The sequence below is a fragment of the Nerophis lumbriciformis genome, linkage group LG16, assembly GCF_033978685.3.
Source record: "Nerophis lumbriciformis linkage group LG16, RoL_Nlum_v2.1, whole genome shotgun sequence".
Lineage (NCBI taxonomy): Eukaryota > Metazoa > Chordata > Actinopteri > Syngnathiformes > Syngnathidae > Nerophis > Nerophis lumbriciformis.
Window position 1 is genome coordinate 31,872,199 of NC_084563.2, and position 22,400 is coordinate 31,894,598.

Genomic DNA, 22,400 nt, shown 5'->3' on the forward strand with positions numbered 1-22,400 from the left:
TTACTGTACCGAAAATAAAACCGAACCGTGACCTCTAAACCGAGGTACGTACCGAACCGAAATTTTTGTGTATCGTTACACCCCTACAAATAACGATGTGTTTGAAGCAGAAGACATAAAACGTCAGGTTTTAAGTTTCCACGCTTTTACTTTGTACCTCTTGCTAGTCCTAACAGAATTGCTACTGTGACACCCAGTGGACACATTCAGAACAGCAGTTTCTTTCATTTAAAAAAAAAAGAAGCTCATTTTAATACTTGGCAAACTCATCACACTGACCGAATAAAACCTGTTGGCGGGCCTGATCCGGCCCATGGGCCGTATGTTTGACACCACTGTCCTACAAGCTAATTCTGCTATTCTGAATTAGCATAGCCGAGTTAGCTTGGAATAAATCACATTGCAGACCACTGGTTCAGTACTTTTACAGTATTATTTAAGTAGTTTTATTCAACTATGCAATGGAATAGATATTTATACTTTATCAAAAAAAGATGTGTGGAGTGATATCAAAGATTATTCGACCTAGACGTATCAAACTATTGAGTCATTCTACAAGCTAATTTGGCTATTCCTAGCTAGCATAGCCGAGTTAGCTTGGCCGACGGCGTAGCTTACTGTCAAAAAAACGGCATTGCAGACCACTTGTTTAGGACATGTTCAGTATTGTTTAGTAGTATTTAAGTAGTTTTAATAAAATTTAGTACCTGTAGGTTGAGGATATAAGACAGGTGTAGAGTCTGCGTCACACGTCACAACTTTCTCCTCTTCAGGACAAATGGGCGGGGCCAGACACATTTAACACACCTCGGCTTACGAGTCTATTTGCTTCCGTCACAGCTCTGGAAAATGCTCGCATCTCAAATCCATCTTCACTGTTGAAATGAACTGCAATTCAATTAATCCGCGGCGAGCCCCCAAAACATCACAATTTAAACATGTAACACACTTTAAAATAAGAAGAAAAAAAACTTTGACAGGAGAAATATTGGTAAAACGTTACAAAATGTTGTCTTTCATGTGTATTTTTCAATAGTTCTGTTTTTTTTTTGTATTGTTGTTCAAATATTTTGTTAGCTTTAAACATTGTTATATTGTTTACAAACTCAGTGAATAAGCAGGTTTTTGTTTGACTTGTTTGCACTTTTTAAAAACGTTATTTTGTAAATTACAAATGAAATGGAACTAATTCATATATATATATATATATATATATATATATATATATATATATATATATATATATATATATATATATATATATATATATATATATGTGTGTGTGTGTATATATATATATATATATATATATATATATATATATATATATATATATATATATATATATATATATATATATATATAATAAATGATAAATAAATGGGTTGTACTTGTATAGCGCTTTTCTACCTTCAAGGTACTCAAAGCGCTTTGACACTACTTCCACATTTACCCATTCACACACACATTCACACACTGATGGCGGGAGCTGCCATGCAAGGCGCTAACCAGCAGCCATCAGGAGCAAGGGTGAAGTGTATATATATGTGTGTGTATATATATATATATATATATATATATATATATATATATATATATATACACATATACATTGGCACAGCGTTGCTCGGTTGGTAGAGCGGCCATGCCAGCAACTTGAGGGTTCCATGTTCGATTCCCGCTTCACAGCCGCTTCCAGCGTCACCCAAACTGGTTTAAATTAAATGTATCTTAAATATGTATTCAAGCACTTTGATGAATAAAAATAAATAAAATGCACTTTACTTCACACTATATATATATATATATATATATATATATATATATATATATATATATATATATATATATATATATATATATATATATAATGTATGTACATACATACATATGCATATATACATATATCTACATAGAAATAAAATAAATAAATAATACAATTCACTTCACACTATACGTATATGTATATATATGTATATATATATATATAAATATACATACATACATACATACATACATATATACATATAACGTATGTACATACATACATATGCATATATATATACATACATACATGTATCTACATATATGTACATATATACACATATATACGGTATATATATATATACATACACACACACACACACACACACACACACACACACACACACACACACACATATACACGTATATATATATATATATATATATACTGTATATAAATACACTATATTGCCAAATGTATTTGGCCATCCATCCAAATGATGAGAGTCAGGTGTCCTAATCACTTGGACCGGCCACAGGTATATCAAATCAAGCACTTAGGCATGAAGACTGTTTCTACAAACATTTGTGAAAGAATGGGCCGCGCTCAGTGATTTCCAGCGTGGAACTGTCATAGGATGCCACCTGTGCAACAAATCCAGTCGTGAAATGTCCTCGCTCCTAAATATTCCAAAGTCAACTGTCGGCTTTATTATAAGAAAAGGGAAGAGTTTGGGAACAACAGCAACTCAGCCACCAAGTGGTAGGCCACGTAAACTGACAGAGAGAGGTCAGCATAGTGCAAAGACTTTCTGCACAGTCAGTTGCTACAGAGCTCCAAACTTCATGCGACCTTCCAATTAACCCACGTACAGTATGCTGAGAGCTTCATGGAATGGGTTTCCATGGCCGTGCAGCTGCATCTAAGCCATACATCACCAAGTCCAATGCAAAGCGTGGGATGCAGTGGTGTAAAGCACATCGCCACTGGACTCTAGAGCAAGGGAGACGTCTTCTCTGGACTGATGAATCACGCTTTTCCATCTGGCAATCTGATGGACCAGTCTGGCTTTGGAGGTTGCCAGGAGGATGCTACATTTTAGACTGCATTGTGCCGAGTGTGAAATTTGGTGGAGGAGGAATTATGGTGTGGGGTTGTCTTTCAGGAGTTGGGCTTGGCCCCTTAGTTCCAGTGAAAGGAACTTTGATTGCTCCAGGATGCCAAAACATTTTGGACAATTCCACGCTCCCAACCTTGTGGGAACAGTTTGGAGCGGGCCCCTTCCACTTCCAACATGCACCAGTACACAAAGCAAGGTCCATAAAGACATGGATGACAGAGTCTGGTGTGGATGAACTTGACTGGCCTGCACAGAGTCCTGACCTGAACCCGATAGAACACCTTTGGGATGAATTAGAACAGAGACTGAGAGCCAGGCCTTCTCGGTGTGTGACTTCACCAATGCGCTTTTGGAAGAATGGTGGAAAATTCCTATAAACAAACCCCGCAACCTTGTGGACAGCCTTCCCAGAAGAGTTGAAGCTGTAATAGCTGCAAAAGGTGGAGCGACATCATACTGAACCCTATGGGTTAGGAATGGGATGGCACTTTAAGTTCATATGTGAGTCAAGGCAGTTGGCCAATATATATATATATATATATATATATATATATATATATATATATATATATATATATATATATCCATCCATTTTCTACCGCTTATCCCTTCGGGGTCGCGGGGGGCGCTGGAGCCTATCTCAGCTACAATCATATATATATATATATATACATATACATATATATATATATATATATATATATATACATATATATATATACACATATACACACATTTATATATATATATATATATATATATATATATATATATATATATATATATATATATATATATATATATGTATATACCGTATTTTCCGCACTATAAGGCGCACCGGATTATTAGCCGCACCTTCTATGAATTACATATTTCATAATTTTGTCCACCAATAAGCCGCCCCGGACTAAAAGCCGCGCCTACGCTGCGCTAAAGTGAATGTCAAAAAAACGCTGCGCTAAAGTGAATGTCAAAAAAACAGTCAGATAGTTCAGTCAAACTTTAATAATATATTGAAAACCAGCGTTCTAACAACTCTGTCCCAAAATGTACGCAAATGTGCAATCACAAACATAGTAAAATTCAAAATGGTGTAGAACAATAGCAACATAATGTTGCTTTAACGTTAATGTCACAACACACAAAATAAACATAGCGCTCACCTTCTGAAGTTATTCTTCATTCGTAAATCCTTCGAATTCTTCGTCTTCGGTGTCCGAATTGAAAAGTTGGGCGAATACGGGATCCAAAATGGCCGGTTCCGTCTCGTAGAAGTCATCGGGAGTCAGTGTCGCTGTTGTTCTGTGAATCCTGCCTTCCGGAAAGCTCGGACCACAGTTGTGACCGAAATATCTGCCCAAGCATTTACGATCCACTGGCAAATGTTGGCGTATGTCGTCCGAGGCTGTCTGCCCGTCTTAGTGAAGGTGTGTTCGCCTTCGGAGCTGTGTGAAAAAAGCCACCCGGCCTCTTCGCGTAAACTTCCCTTAACCACTCGCTCATCTTTTCTTCATCCATCCATCCCTTCGAGTTAGCTTTTATGATGACGCCGGCTGGAAAGGTCTCTTTTGGCAAGGTCTTCCTTTTGAATATCACCATGAGTGGAAGTTAGCATGGCAAGCTAGAACCACAGTGAAGGATGACTTCATTCCCTGTGGTGCGAATATTCACCGTACGTGCTCCCGTTCCACAGTGCGGTTCACAGGAATATCAGTTGCTGTGAAATACGGTAGTAATCCGTGTGCGGATGGAGAGATTGCGTCTTTTTATGAACCGGATCGCTTATTAGGAGCCATTTTGTGGTCTTTACAGATGTAAACAGGAAATGAAACGTACGGTGATATCCGCGCGTTTTTTCTTCTTCTTCCGGGGGCGGGTGAAGCGCTTCCTTTTCTATGGGGGCGGGTGAAGCGCTTCCTGTTCTATGGGGGCGGGTGCTTTCCTTGGCGGTTGCTTGCGTAGAAGAAGAAGCGCTTCCTGTTCTACCGGGAAAAAAGATGGCGGCTGTTTACCGAAGTTGCGAGACCGAAACTTTATGAAAATGAATCGTAATAAAGCGCACCGGGTTATTAGGCGCACTGTCAGCTTTTGAGAAAAATTGTGGTTTTTAGGTGCGCCTTATAGTGCGGAAAATACGGTACATAAATATACATATACATATATATATATATACATATAAATATATATATATACTGTACATATATATATATATATATATATATATATATATATATATATATATATATATATATATATATATATATATATATATGTATGTGTGGGAAAAAAATCACAAGACTATTTCATCTCTACAGGCCTGTTTCATGAGGGGTACCCTCAATCGTCAGGAGATTTTAATGGGAGCATTCGCATACCATGGTTTATATAGGGCACAGAGTGGGTGGGTACAGGCTGGCCTAGGGGCGTGGTGATTGGCTCATGTGTTGCCTAGGAGGTGTTTCCGTCTATGGCGGCATGTTGTTACAATTTCGCTGCGCTTGTTGAGGGATGACAGGTCTGGACGGTAAATAATAAACAGTTTCTCTTTCAAGCATAGGTTGCATCTTTTATTACCACTATTGTAAGGTGTGCTGGATGCAAGAATTTGCCATGTTATTGAATATTCAACATTATTGTCTTTGAGGTCTCAAATGTGTTTGCTGAGTTCTGTGGTATTTCGCAGGTTTTTGTTCCTGAAAGAAGCCTTGTGATTGTTCCATCTGGTTTTGAATTCTCCCTCGGTTAATCCTACATATGTGTCGGATGTGTTAATGTCCTTGCGTATTACCTTAGATTGGTAGACAACTGATGTTTGTAAGCACCCCCCGTTGAGGGGGCAATCAGGTTTCTTTCGACAATTACATCCTTTGTTGGTTTTGGAGTCGCTCTGTCTGAGGGCCGACGGCTCATTTGCAATTGTTTTGTTGTGGTTTGAGATGATTTGTCGTATATTGTTCATGCAGCTGTAGCTCAATTTAATGTTGTTCTTGTTGAATACTTTTCTTAGGATGTTGTCTTTGGGAAAGTGTTTGTCAATCAGATTGAGGAATTTGTGTCCAATGTTCGTTGAGACGTTTTTGCTGTATGGGGGGTTGTACCAGATGATGTCGTTCCGTTTTCTGTTCTTTTTTGGCTGGTTTCCTGGCGTGGGTTCATAGGTGAGGGTGAAATTGTATCCGCTTTCATCAAGGGCTTTTTGGTACGGGGGGGTTGCTTGGTCAAATTCAGCTTTGCTAGATGACAGCATCGATAGCCTTTTATTGATTCCGGTAGGTATTCTTTTCGTGGTGGTGGGTGGGTGGTTGCTGTCATGGTGCACGTATTGGAGTGTTGTGTTGGGTTTCGTGAATGGTTGGTAGCTGTTATTTCTCAGGTTGAAAGTGACGTCAAGGAAGTTGACGGTTTGCTTGTTGGCTTCAATCGTGATCCGTAGGCCGTTCTCTTTGAAAATTTGGCATATGCGCTTCTTGGTATTCTCGCTGCTCCTTGGTGAGGTGCGACACACTGCCAGTCCGTCATCACGGTAAATACCAAGGTTCAGATTGAGGCTAGCGAGCTGGGAGAGGAGGAAACTCCCAACGAGTTCACACGTTTCTGCTCCGTCAAAACTTCCCATAGTGACGTCAAATGTTGCATTGTTCTTTTTTTGCCATGGTGTACTGTTGTGGATGAGAATGGAGTTTTTTGCGTGGATGATGATGTTTCTTTCGTTGCCTGTGATTGAGTCGTAGTCTGAGGCGAAGTCTAGTGCTTGAGTCAGTAGGTCTTGCGTGATGGAAGGGTAAAATTCCTCGATATCAAAGGAGATAAAGTTGTGCTGTTGTTTGTCTTGGATGTTGTTGAACCATTTGATTACTGCTGCTGTATTTCTCCATTGGTTGAGTGGTGTTTTGTCCTTGATTTTTGTGTTGACTCTGTCCAGGATTATTTTGCTGATTTTTCCTATTTCAGATTTAGTTGGGTTTATTAGTCGGCATGTTGGGTTATTTGCGAAGTTGGGTTTGTGGTCCTTCAATGTGATGAAGGCTTCCTTGTTGGCTGTGGCATCCACCCTGTCCTCAATGTCCAGTTCAGCCGCGATATATATATATATATATATATATATGACCGACACCAGCAGATGACATGGCACCCCAAACCATCACTGATGGTGGAAACTTTACACTAGACTTCAGGCAACGTGGATCCTGTGCCTCTCCTGTCTTCTTCCAGACTCTGGGACCTCGATTTCCAAAGGAAATGCAAAATTTGCATGGTTGGGTGATGGTTTGGGGTGCCATGTCATCTGCTGGTGTCGGTCCACTCTGTTTCCTGAGATCCAGGGTCAACGCAGCCGTCTACCAGCAAGTTTTAGAGCACTTCATGCTTCCTGCTGCTGACCTGCTCTATGGAGATGGAGATTTCAAGTTCCAACAGGACTTGGCGCCTGTACACAGCGCAAAATCTACCCGTGCCTGGTTTACGGACCATGGTATTTCTGTTCTAAATTGGCCCGCCAACTCCCCTGACCTTAGCCCCATAGAAAATCTGTGGGGTATTGTGAAAAGGAAGATGCAGAATGCCAGACCCAAAAACGCAGAAGAGTTGAAGGCCACTATCAGAGCAACCTGGGCTCTCATAACACCTGAGCAGTGCCAGAAACTCATCGACTCCATGCCACGCCGCATTAACGCAGTAATTGAGGCAAAAGGAGCTCCAACCAAGTATTGAGTATTGTACATGCTCATATTTTTCATTTTCATACTTTTCAGTTGGCCAACATTTCTAAAAATCCCTTTTTTGTATTAGCCTTAAGTAATATTCTAATTTTGTGACACACGGAATTTTGGATTTTCATTTGTTGCCACTTCAAATCATCAAAATTAAATGAAATAAACATTTGAATGCATCAGTCTGTGTGCAATGAATAAATATAATGTACAAGTTACACCTTTTGAATGCAATTACTGAAATAAATCAAGTTTTTCAAAATATTCTAATTTACTGGCTTTTACCTGTATATATATATATATATGTATATATATATATACACACACACACACACACATATGCAGTATATATATATATATATATATATATATATATATATATATATATATACATATATATATATATATATGGTTGGGGACCCCTGACCTAAAGAATTATTCATATTGCATAAATAAACACTTTTTCAGATCAAACAAAAAAAATAGCAATTGTTCAGCCAAGACAATTATTTAATGTAAAAAAAAAACAAGTTACATTTTTTTGGGGTTTTAATGTGATCAAACACATACATATAAAACAAGTAAATAACTTTGAGTTGTACGCAAAATTTAATTAAAATCAGGGGACTATTTCATCACCGAGCGCAACAAAATATTTTCTTCCACTTTGTTATTTCTGTTTAGAGCATAACTGCATTGTTAGTTTAAAAAAAAGAAAAGAAAAAAAGAAAAGCAATAAATATCAAACAAATCTCACAAAAGAACGCACTGTTTCTTTATTTCCTAATTCAACAATATAAGCCATCCGTTGCCGTGGCAACTGTCACACGCACAAGTACAGCAGCTGAGCATCGAACTGACATCGTACGTTTCATGGAGGAAAAGGAAGTTTCTGTCTCTCGTCCTCTTATTAGAGACCAAGCAAGCGAACGGACATTGTTGCCTTGTTTTGTAAAGTCCCGACTCCAAAGATTTTGTGCGACTTTAGTCAAGCCAGCATCTGATTGAGGGCGTCAGCTCCACCTGCGTCATCTTCATGTGTCGCACACCAGGAACAAAGGATGGGAATAAAAAGGCCCTACTTGTACGCGCACGCTCATACGATACAAACACAAACGTTATGAAAAAGGAGCTTACTTTCTAAACATTTCATACAAAACGAAAAAAAGGTGCTTCATTTTATTTATTTATTTTTCCAGATTTTCCACTTCGATATGCAGCTTTGTACCTTTATTGTTGTGTTATTGTTTTTCTTTTTTACACGTTTCATGATACTGGAGGACATCAGAGACATCTGGGACAGGACTGGTGCACAACATGAACAAACAAGTCAGTGATTCACAACTCAAACAGAAGATATTATTATACTTTTATATGACCTTACTCAATATTGCCCCCCCCCCCATGCACGACACAATAGTCTCCAGTGTTGATGTATTACATATATGCTACAGTCTCCTACTTCTTATATCTCCCATATAAAAGCAAACAAAGTGTAAGCTCTGCTTTCTTTACATTTCAATGAGTATTATAGCTCGTAGCAAACATAAATATAGCTCAGTGTATGTTTTGGTATTGGGAGTTTCTTTTTATAAGTGGAAGTTGCAAAAAACTAAACATTTTTTATAATAAAACACCTTTCTTTTATGGTGCTGAAAAGCAATAACGCAATACGAAAAAAAAAAACCTGTTTGATTTTAATTTCATGTTTCATAAAAGAAAAATGAAGATCCCCAGTAAACAGAGACGGGAAAAACCCACCAAAAAGGACGAGTTGTATTTTCAAAGTAAAAGCGGGGACACTATGACACATCGAGGACGAGGACAGAGATCTATACACACGTCCCGGCATTGAAACAACGTTGAGAACTTGTTGAATTAGGTGCTGACGTTGGGCAACTCAAACATAACGTTGGAACAACATGCTTTTCAAAAACATTTAATCAATGTTGGGTTCTGACGCTGAGCAACTCAATGATAACGTTGAAACAACATGCTTTTCAACAACGTTTAATCAATGTTGGGTTCTGGCGTTGACCAGCTAAAACCTAACGTTGAAACAACATGCTTTTTGACGACGTTTAATCAATGTTGGGTTCTGACGTTGATTTGACAATTGAAATTTGGTCATTTCTCAACCAATATTATACAACACAAATACAACGTTGAAACAACATGCTTTTTGACGACGTTTAATCAATGTTGGGTTCTGACGTTAAGCAACTCAAACCTAACGTTGAAACAACATGCTTTTTGACGACGTTTAATCAATGTTGGGTTCTGACGTTGATTTGACCATTGAAATTTGGTCATTTCTCAACCATTATTCTACAACACAAATACAACGTTGAAACAACATGCTTTTTGACGACGTTTAATCAATGTTGGGTTCTGAGTCAGAACCCAACATTGATTAAACGTTGTCAAAACCTAATGTTGGAACAACATGCTTTTGGACAACGTTTAATCAATGTTGGGTTCTGACGTTGACCAGCTAAAACCTAACGTTGAAACAATATTCTTTTTGACAACGTTTAATCAATGTTGGGTTCTGGCGTTGATTTGACCATTGAATTTTGGTCATATCTCAACAAATATTCTACAACACAAATACAACGTTGAAACAACATGCTTTTTGACAACGTTTAATCAATGTCGGGTTCTGACGTTGATTTGACAATTGAAATTTGGTCATTTCTCAACCAATCTTCTACAACACAAATACAATGTTATAACAACATGCTTTTTGACGACGTTTAATCAATGTTGGGTTTTGAGTCAGAACCCAACATTGATTAAACGTTGTCAAAACCTAATGTTGGAACAACATGCTTTTGGACAACGTTTAGTCAATGTTGGGTTCTGACGTTGACCAGCTAAAACCTAACGTTGAAACAATATTCTTTTTGACAACGTTTAATCAATGTTGGGTTCTGGCGTTGATTTGACCATTGAATTTTGGTCATATCTCAACCAATATTCTACAACTCAAACCTAACGTTGAAACAACATGCTTTTCAACAACGTTTAATCAATGTTGGGTTCTGGCGTTGACCAGCTAAAACCTAACGTTGAAACAATATTCTCTTTTATAACGTTTAATCAATGGTGGGTTCTGGCGTTGATTTGACCACTGAATTTTGCTCAACGTTAGAACACAACGGTTTTAATGTTATGTTTGAGCTGCTTAACATCAGAACCCAACATTGATTAAACGTTGTCAAAACCTAATGTTGAAACAACATGCTTTTTGACAACGTTTAATCAATGTTGGGTTCTGACGTTGACCAGCTAAAATTTAACGTTGAAACAATTTTCTTTTTGACAACGTTCAATCAATGTTGGGTTCTGGCCTTGATTTGACCATTGAATTTTGGTCATATCTCAACCAATATTCTACAACTCAAACCTAATGTTGAAACAACATGCTTTTCAACAATGTTTAATCAATGTTGGGTTCTGGCATTGATTTGACCATTGAATTTTGCTCAACGTTAGAACACAACGTTGATTAAACATTGTCAAACACCACGTTGTTTCAATGTTATGTTTGAGCTGCTTAACGTCAGAACCCAACATTGATTAAACGTTGTCAAAACCTAATGTTGGAACAACATGCTTTTTGACAACGTTTAATCAATGTTGGGTTCTGACGTTGACCAGCTAAAACCTAACGTTGAAACAATATTCTTTTTGACAACGTTCAATCAATGTTGGGTTCTGGCGTTGATTTGACCATTGAAATTTGGTCATTTCTCAACCAATATTCTACAACACAAATACAACGTTGAAACAACATGCTTTTTGACAATGTTTAATCAATGTTGGGTTCTGATGTTGAGCAACTCAAACTTAACGTTGAAACAACATGCTTTTTAACTTAGTTTAATTAATGTTGGGTTCTGACATTGATTAACTCAAACCAAACGTTGAAACAACATGCTTTTTAACGTTTAATCAACGTTGGGTTCTAACGTTTAGTGTCTCAAACCTAAGGTTGGAACAACATGCTTTTTGATGACGTTTAATCAATGTTGGATTCTGACGTTGAGCAACTCAAACTTGTTGAAACAACATGCTTTTTGACAACGTTTATTCAATGTTGGGTTCTGACGTTGACCAGCTAAAACCTAACGTTGAAACAACATTCTTTTTGACAACGTTCAATCAATGTTGGGTTCTGGCGTTGATTTGACCATTGAATTTTGGTCATATCTCAAACAATATTCTACAACTCAAACCTAACATTGAGACAACATGCTTTTCAACAACGTTTAATCAATGTTGGGTTCTGATGCTGAGCAACTCAATGATAACGTTGAAACAACATGCTTTTTGACGACGTTTAATCAATGTCGGGTTCTGACGTTGATTTGACAATCGAAATTTAGTCATTTCTCAACCAATATTCTACAACACAAATACAACGTTGAAACAACATGCTTTTTGACGACGTTTAATCAATGTTGGATTCTGACGCAGAGCAACTCAAACCTAACGCTGAAACAACATGCTTTTTGTTGACGTTTAATCAATGTTGGGTTCTGACGTTGAGCAACTCAAACTTGTTGAAACAACATCTTTTTGACGACGTTTATTCAATGTTGGGTACTGACGTTGACCAGCTAAAACCTAACGTTGAAACAACATTCTTTTTGACAACGTTCAATCAATGTTGGGTTCTGGCGTTGATTTGACCATTGAATTTGGGTCATATCTCAACCAATATTCTACAACTCAAACCTAACGTTGAGACAACATACTTTTCAAAAACGTTTAATCAAAGTTGAGTTCTGACGCTGAGCAACTCAATGATAACGTTGAAACAACATGCTTTTTGACGACGTTTAATCATTGTCGGGTTCTGACGTTGATTTGACAATTGAAATTTGGTCATTTCTCAACCAATCTTCTACAACACAAATACAACTCCAATTCCATGGCTGGTGTTTGCACCCACCATCACAACATGCTTTTTGACGACGTTTAATCAATTTTGTGTTCTGACGTTGAGCAACTCAAACCTAACGTTGAAACAACATGCTTTTTAACGTTTAATCAATGTTGGGTTCTAACGTTTAGTGTCTCAAACCTAATGTTGGAACAACATGCTTTTTGACGCCGTTTATTCAATGTTGGATACTGATGTTGACCAGCTAAAACCTAACGTTGAAACAACATTCTTTTTGACAACGTTCAATCAATGTTGGGTTCTGGCGTTGATTTGACCATTGAAATTTGGTCATATCTCAACCAATATTCTACAACTCAAACCTAACGTTGAGACAACATGCTTTTCAACAACGTTTAATCAATGTTGGGTTCTGACGTTGAGCAACTCAAACATAACGTTGAAACAACATGCTTTTTGTCAACGTTTAATCAATGTCGGGTTCTGACATTGATTTGACAAGTGAAATTTGGTCATTTCTCAACCAACATTCTACAACACAAATACAACGTTGAAACAACATGCTTTTTGACGACGTTTAATCAATGTTGGGTTCTGAGTCAGAACCCAACATTGATTAAACGTTGTCAAAACCTAATGTTGGAACAACATGCTTTTGGACAACGTTTAATCAATGTTGGGTTCTGACGTTGACCAGCTAAAACCTAACGTTGAAACAATATTCTTTTTGACAACATTTAATCAATGTTGGGTTCTGGCGTTGATTTGACCATTGAATTTTGGTCATATCCCAACCAATATTTGACAATTCAAATGTAACGTTGAAACAACATGCTTTTTGACGACGTTTAATCAATGTCGGGTTCGGACATTGAGCAACTCAAACATAACGTTGAAACAACATACTTTTTAACAATGTTGATTTGATTTGAACGTTGATTTGACCATTGAATTTTGGTCTTTTCTCAACCAATATTCTACAACACAAATACAACGTTGAAACAACATGCTTTTTGACGACGTTTAATCAATGTTGGGTTCTGACGTTGAGCAACTGAAACCTAACATTGAAACAACATGCTTTTTAACGTTTAATCAATGTTCGGTTGTGTTGTTGGTAGGAAAAATGACCAGATTTTAATGGTAAAACCAACAACGTGGATCCAACAAATACAACTATTATGCAATGTTCGCGGTCCTGTCTTTAAAATTGCTACTTCTGGCTTCAGAATATGACAACACATCCGTTTTGATCTGTCTTTCACTTCCTGTTATTATACGTAGACATTTTTGTAGGTGTCAGACCTCCATGTCTGAAATCATTTTGCTCCAAATACATTTAAGCCAGAGCCACAGGCACATAAGTACCGTGGTAATTATCCCCGCTTTTACTTTGAAAATAAAACGTCCGGTGTCTGTAAATGAAAAAGCATCTGTTTTGGTCTGTTTTTTCCGTTACTGGGGATTTTAATTTTTGTTATATTAAATCTAAAAAAAATTTATTTAGTTATTGCTTTTCAACATAAAAAAAACGCTTAATTTTTTCATTTTTTACCTACATTTTAAAAAACAAAAACTCAAATAAACCAGTTGGTTTTTTGATTTTCAATTAGCATGAATGAGAATAAAATCCAAACACCAAAACACACGCTGACCTTCTGGTAGCAAGAATAGCATTTCCATGGCTGGTGTTTGCACCCACCATCACAAAGTATTTACATCAGCAGAACTAAAGCAAGCTCACTCCCAACAAACTCTTCCGATTGTTTGTGTTTTACACGCAGAGAAATACACGTTGAAAAATACAGAACTACTTCTCAGGGAGAGGTCACAGCAGTAGAGTTCTAATTGATATATATTTCAAATGCATACCAAAACATCTTTAAAAAAAAAATGAACTCAACAAAAAGAACACTGCCGCCAATATGTCGTAATAATACTGTGCTGCCACCTGCTGGTGGTTTATTTAAAGAACGACGTCCGTTGATTAAATGTAATAATACGTGTGTCCTGTGACGGTCAAAGGTCACATTTGCTGATGCACTCAAACCCCGTGATGATGTTCCATTAACTGCAGAGGCAGAGACAGAGGAGGTCAGTTAGTAAAAATACGGGAACTTTCCATTTACAAACTTTCGTTCATTCATTCATTTTGTGTCCTGAAGTACATGAATGGCAGACTTCGTACCACAGCCAGATTTAGTTGTGATGAGACCAGACTTTCTGGAAAAAGATGCCAAAGTGGAGGAGTAGCGTTAACTCTTGTTTAGCAGCGCCTCCTCCTGCACGCACGCACGCACGCACACACACACACACACACACACACACACACACACACACACACACACACACACACACACACACGCACACGCACACGCACACGCACACGCACACGCACACCCTCACGCACACCCTCACGCACGGCCCCTCTCCCAGATCCCTCACGTCGGCTTCGTTTTAATGTAAGTGGATTTCACTTTTTAAAATGTTTATTTTTGTAGCAATACGGTTGTTAAAGTTATGGATTATTGAGATTTCTGATCGTTTAATATTTAATATAATATATAACATATAATATAAATATATATATATATATATATATATATATATATATACATATATATATACATAGATGTGATATTGTTTAATATATACAGTATATATAATAGATGTGATATTGTTTAATATATATATATATATATATATATATATGGATGTGATATTGTTTAATATAATATACAGACATAATATATATAGATGTAATATCATTTATCATATATCAATATATATATATATATATATATATATATATATATATATATATATATATATCCCGCCTTCCGCCCGATTGTAGCTGAGATAGGCTCCAGCGCCCCCCGCGACCCCAAAGGGAATAAGCGGTAGAAAATGGATGGATGGATGGATATATATATATATATATATATATATATATATATATATATATATATATATATATATATATATATATATATATATATATATAATATATAGATGGGATATTGTTTAATATAATATATAGATATAATATATAGATGTAATATAGTTTATCATATATTAATATATATATATATATATATATATTACATATATATATATACACATATATATAATATATAGACGTGATATTGTTTAATATTACAGGTATAACATATATAGATGTAATATCGTTTATCCATCCATCCATTTACTACCGCTTGTTTATCATATATATATATATATATATATATATATATATATATATATATATATATATATATATATATATATATATATATATATATATGTGATATTGTTTAATATAATATACAGATATAATACATATAGATGTAATATTATTTATCATATATCAATTTATATATATAATATATAGCTGTGATATTGTTTAATATAATATATAGATACAATATATAGATGTAATATAGTTTATCATATATTAATATATATATATATATATATATATATATATTATATATATATATATATATACACATATATATAATATATAGACGTGATATTGTTTAATATTACAGGTATAACATATATAGATGTAATATCGTTTATCCATCCATCCATTTTCTACCGCTTGTTTATCATATATATATATATATATATATATATATATATATATATATATATATATATATATATATATATATATATATATATATATATATATGTGATATTGTTTAATATAATATACAGATATAATATATATATAGATGTAATATTGTTTATCATATATTAATATATATATATATATATATATATATATGTGATATTGTTTAATATAATATATATGTAATATAGTTTATCATATATTAGTATATATATATACACACACACATATATATATATATATATATATATATATATATATATATATATATATATATATATATATATAATATATAGATGTGATATTGTTTAATAAAATATACAGATATAATATACATAGATGTAATATCGTTTATCATATATTAATATATATATAAATATATATTAATATATATATATATATATATATGTATATATACATGCATAGATATACTGTACACCTATACACATATATATACATATATACATGTACACACAAATACATATACTGTGCATACATATACAAAAGCAGTGAAGTTGTCACGTTGTGTAAATGGTAAATAAAAAGAGAATACAACAAATCCTTTTCAACTTATATTCAATTGAATAGACTGCAAAGACAAGATATTTCATGTTCACACTGGAAAACTTTGTTTTTTTTTGCAAATATTAGCTCATTTGGAATTTGATGCCTGCAACATGTTTCAAAAAAGCTGGCACAAGTGGCAAAAAAGACTGAAAAAGTTGAGGAATGCTCGTCAAACACTTATTTGGAACATCCAACAGGTGAACAGGCTAATTGGGAACAGGTGGGTGCCATGATTGGGTATAAAATCAGCTTCCATGAAATGCTCAGTCATTCACAAACAAGGATGGGGGGAGGGTCACCACTTTGTCAACAAATGCCTGAGCAAATTGTTGAACAGTTTAAGAAAAACCTTTCTCAACCAGCTATTGCAAGGAATTTAGGGATTTCACCATCTACAGTCCATAATAACATCAAAGGGTTCAGAGAATCTGGAGAAATCACTGCACGTAAGCAGCTAAGCCCATGACCTTCGATCCCTCAGGCTGTACTGCATCAACAAGCGACATCAGTGTGTAAAGGATATCACCACATGGGCTCAGGAACACTTCAGAAAACCACTGTCAGTAACTACAGTTGGTCGCTACATCTGTAAGTGCAAGTTAAAACTCTACTATGCAAAGCCAGAGCCATTTATCAACAACACCCAGAAACGCCGCCGGCTTCGCGGGGCCTGAGCTCATCTAAGATGGACTGATACAAAGTGGAAAAGTGTTCTGTGGTCTGACGAGTCTACATTTCAAATTGTTTTTGGAAACTGTGGACGTCGTGTCCTCCAGAACAAAGAGGAAAAGAACCATCCTGATTATTTTAGGCGCAAAGTGTAAAAGGCAGCATGTGTGATGGTATGGGGGTGTATTAGTGCCCAAGACATGGGTAACTTACACATCTGTGAAGGCACCATTAATGCTGAAAGGTACATACAGGTTTTGGAGCAACATATGTTGCCATCCAAGCAACGTTATCACGGGCGCCCCTGCTTATTTCACCAAGACAATGCAAAGCCACGTGTTTCAACAGCGTGGCTTCATAGTAAAAGAGTGCGGGTACTAGACTGGCCTGCCTGTAGTCCAGACATTGAAAATGTGTAGTGCAATATGAAGCCTAAAATATGAGAAGGGAGACTGTTGAACAACTTAAGCTGTACATCAAGCAAGAATGGGAAAGAATTCCCCCTGAGAAGCTTAAAAAATGTGTCTCCTCAGTTCCCAAACCTTTACAGAGTGTTGTTAAAAGGAAAGGCCATGTAACACAGTGGTAAAAATGCCCCTGTGACCACTTTTTTGCAATGTGTTGCTGCCATTAAATTCTAAGTTCATGATTATTTGCCAAAAAAAATAAAAATTCTCAGTGTGAACATGAAATATATTGTCTTTGCAGTCTATTCAATTTGCAAAGGATTTGCAAATCATTGTATTCTGTTTTTATTTACCATTTACACAACGTGACAACTTCACTGCTTTTGAGTTTTGTAAATATTTCTGTTTAAAACGAGGTCAGACTTTCTGTATGGCAATATCTCCATGTTGTTACTGCCATGTTCCAGCAGAGGGCGGCAGAGGCGCATGTCCAGCAGGCAGCGTGATACTCACTGGGCGGGGATGCTGGGCGAGCCTGAGCGGTGGAAGTGGATGTTCTGCCACTTGCCGTCGCGGCGGTGCCACACCCGGGTCTCCTCGGACTGCATGGTGCGGGGCATGCCGCCGCCGTCCATGTACTGGGTCAGGCGGATGTAGGCGATGCACGCCGCGTTCTCGCCGATGAGGTGCACGTGCGGGTTGAGGAGGATGGTGTGCACCGGCTTGTTGCCTTTGGACAAAGCTGCGGGGCGGGAAAACCAGAGAAGTTTACTTGAGAGGACGATGCTGACCATACTCTCCATCAGGGGCGTCACTAGCTTTTAAGGACAGGGGGGGATTTGCCCCCAGGAGATGCACAGGATGCGAGCGAATGTTACGCACGAGCACAAAACTTCACAAACGGCTAACAAAGACTTAGAAATTATTCATTGTTATTATTATTATTATTTTTAAATGCACAGGACGAAATGAAATGCTCCCCAGGAACGATGGCTTTTAACCATATATTTTCTTTTTCTTTTTATGTATTTATTCATTTTACATTTTATATTAAATGTCTTGGTTTTTCCTCCCTCTGAAAATCCTATTAAATGTTTAACAAGCCATCCTATAATAATAAAACAGCTATTAATGTAACAATACAATAAAACAAATATATTTAATGATGTTTTTTTCATTATTTTAACAATAGGCTAATGTATATTACTTTATATAGATTCTACAAGAAACACAAAACTTAAAAAATAAATGATTTACAATTGCACACACAAGGTTTTGTGCAGCTTCACTCATTGTAAAGGAAGATAATGTGCTTCGTACACCTGCAGGACCGCAAGCAAGGTCGCAGAGAAAATGCGGGCTGGAATTTGAGTGATGTGGGCATTTTCTATATGAACAAGTGGAATGGATTGGATACCGACGCACGAAAGGGGCTCTCTACCTTACGCTACAAAGTGAGGGGAAACTGAGTGAATAATAACAGGTTATATGATTATTTATTTAAACTCATATTTGGGCCACTTTATAATGAATATGTCGGCATTTATTTGTAAAAACAAAACAAAAAAACACCAAATTATTTAGGGGGGCTTAAGAAAATTTTAGGGGGGCTTGAGCCCCCCTAAAATAGACCTAACAACGCCAATGCTCTCCATTGAGGTTTCTGGGACACAACGCAACTATTTTTAGCTCAGGTGCAGACATCTCACCAACTATAGCCGCCATTCTTAGGGGATTTCTTTTTTATTATCCTATTATGCACACCACCAGCTGGTCTACTTGCAGTCAATGTAGACCACTTACCTCCCTACTACAGTATATACACACATACCCATACTTGCCAACCTTGAGACCTCCGATTTCGGGAGGTGGGGTGGTGGGGGCGTGGTCGGGGACGGGGCGTGGTTGGGGGCGTGGTTAAGAGGGGAGGAGTATATTGACAGCTAGAATTCACCAAGTCAAGTATTTCATACATATATATATACATATATATATATATATATATATATATATATATATATATATATATATATATATATATATATATATATATATATATACATATATATATATATATATACATATATATATATATCTACATCCTGAAAATATGCAAACAAAACTGTGTTTAGATAATTGATACTTCAAACTTGCATAAATAAATATTAAGGAATATAACATAACTTGGCTTCTGAGAGTTTCAAAATGTAGTGAATAAAATGCTAAAGTTGTTGATAAACAAGCAATTATTTTAATAATTAAATATGGTCATTTTAAATGAATTATTATGATAATTTAAAATCAATTATTTCAAATATGTTTATTGTTTGGCAACACTAAATTGGCCCTAGTGTGTGAATGTGAGTGTGAATGTTGTCTGTCTATCTGTGTTGGCCCTGCGATGAGGTGGCGACTTGTCCAGGGTTTACCCCGCCTTCCGCCCGATTGTAGCTGAGATAGGCTCCAGCACCTCCCGCGACCCCAAAAGGAATAAGCGGTAGAAAATGGATGGATGGATGTTTATTTTAATGTATAATTCTATGGCTGGATGTAATAAGGAGTCACAAAAAAATAAAAATAAAAATACAATTAATTTTGATGTTTTTAGCAAAATATAGTAAAAATGTATTTAGTTTTTTGTTTTTTTTAATCAATAAATATATTTATTTTTAGGTAAAATAAACATAATAATACAATTTATCTCTAGTCTGGATGATTTAGTTCTTGTCACCCTGTCATGAAAAAGGGCTGTCCTCAATCAGGTCTGCATGGAGCTGGAGGGGGCGTGGCTTCCAGCTCCGGCTGAAAATCGGGAGATTTTCGGGAGAATATTTGTCCCGGGAGGTTTTCGGGAGAGGCGCTGAGTTTCGGGAGTCTCCCGAAAATTTCGGGAGGGTTGGCAAGTATGCACATACCGTACCAATATTCTGGTACCAATACCAAAATGTATGTACTTGGTATCATTACAGTCGATGTCAGTGTAGATCCATTTGTTTACATTCAGCAGCGCTAGCTTGCTGTTAGCAATTAGCTATAGTATCCTCCTACGGTGTTTAGCTATTCCTCGTCCTGCAGTGGAAGAAACGTACTTTATTTGTCGCCATGTAGGCGAGGATTCGTCATTTAGAAGTAGCTAAAACACTGCCGACTGCGGATGGACGTTAGCCGCTGGCGAGCTAACGGCTAACTAGAGCAAGAGCTAAGCACCATTTGTTTATAGCTTCAACTCAATTGTTAGTTTTTGAGCCAAAAAAGCCAAAAAAGGGGCGAAAATGTTAGCATGTTTACCGTTAGCGTGTGTCACATACCAAGTTATATGCCTCTAAGGTGTACGGCGGCGAAAAGCTAGTATGCTAATGTTAGCATGTTTACAGTTAGCATGTGTCACGCGCACATTTAAATGACTGAGATGTCTGGTGGCAAAATTGACAAAAAAAAAAGCTAGCGTGCTAATGTTAGCATATTTACAGTTAGCATGTGTCACGTACAAAGTTAAATAACTGAGGTATACATTGGCAAAATTGGCAAAAAAAAAAGAAGCTAGCATGCTAACGTTAGCATGTTGACAGTTAGCATGTGTCGCATACCAAGTTATATTACTGAGGTGTACAACGGCAAAATGGCAAAATAAATAAATAAATAAAAATAAAAAACATTTTTAAAAATAAAAATGGCTAAAAAGCTAGCATGCTAACGTTAACATGTTTACAGCTAGCATATTTCACATACCAAGTTAAATGACTCTGAGATGTATGGTGGCAAAATGGCAAAAAAATAAAAAAATAAAAAAATAAAATAAAAAATAAAAATAAAAATAAAAAAGGCTAAAAAGCTAGCATGCTAACGTTAGCATGTTTACAGCTAGCATATTTCACATACCAAGTTAAATGACTCTGAGATGTATGGCGGCAAAATGGCAAAAAATAAATAAATAAATAAAATAAAAAATAAAAATAAAAATAAAAAAGGCTAAAAAGCTAGCATGCTAACGTTAGCATTTTTACAGATAGCATATTTCACATACCAAGTTAAATGACTGAGGTGTAACGGGGCAAAATGGCAAAAAAAAAAAAAGGCTAAAAAGCTACCATGCTAACGTTAGCATGTACACTAACATGTCAAATTGGACAATTAGTCATCAATAGGGCAACATGTTAATCATCTGCCAGGACAGGAGTGTGTGGCTAAAAGCTGGTCCTCGTCAGTACGCAGCGACTCACCATTTTCAAAATAAAAGCGGTGGAAGTCGTGTCCTTCCACCAGGTTCCCCAGCGCCTCGGGCTCGAAGGAAGTCAGACCAGGGTCACAGATCTTCCTGTCACACAGGAGAGGACTGTCAGTCAGCAGCAAGAACCAGGAACAAAGACAGCGAGGGGCGGTCCAGACGAGGAACAAAGGCAACAAGGGGCGGTCCAGACTAGGAACAAAGGCAACAAGGGGCGGTCCAGACTAGGAACAAAGGCAACAAGGGGCGGTCCAGACTAGGAACAAAGGCAACAAGGGGCGGTCCAGACGAGGAACAAAGGCGGCGATCCAGACTTACGCGTAGACCTCAAAGTCTCCGTTGTTGATGGACTCGATCAGCTGCTCGGTCACTTTGATGATTTCCTGTTT

The 22,400-nt window shown here is 36.6% G+C and overlaps 1 protein-coding gene across 9 annotated transcripts in view; it reads right to left on the minus strand.

Moving 5' to 3' along the window:
* Positions 1-8,794: 8,794 nt before the first annotated feature.
* camk2d2 (calcium/calmodulin-dependent protein kinase (CaM kinase) II delta 2) overlaps positions 8,795-22,400 on the minus strand; it is a 144,972-nt gene continuing 131,366 nt past the window's right edge. For 7 of the 9 annotated variants that reach the window (XM_061977010.1, XM_061977003.1, XM_061977001.1 and 4 more), the window contains 4 exons: positions 22,330-22,400; positions 22,007-22,101; positions 18,300-18,528; positions 8,795-14,577 (listed from right to left, as the gene is read on the minus strand). The exon at positions 22,330-22,400 is cut by the window's right edge and continues 5 nt beyond it. In XM_061977010.1, the coding sequence (XP_061832994.1) occupies positions 14,574-14,577; positions 18,300-18,528; positions 22,007-22,101; positions 22,330-22,400 (399 nt within the window). In that variant the 3' untranslated portion in view covers positions 8,795-14,573. Of the gene's footprint in view, positions 14,578-18,295; positions 18,529-22,006; positions 22,102-22,329 lie in introns of those variants that run through there. The other 2 variants (XM_061977005.1, XM_061977009.1) reach the window with 1 other exon arrangement.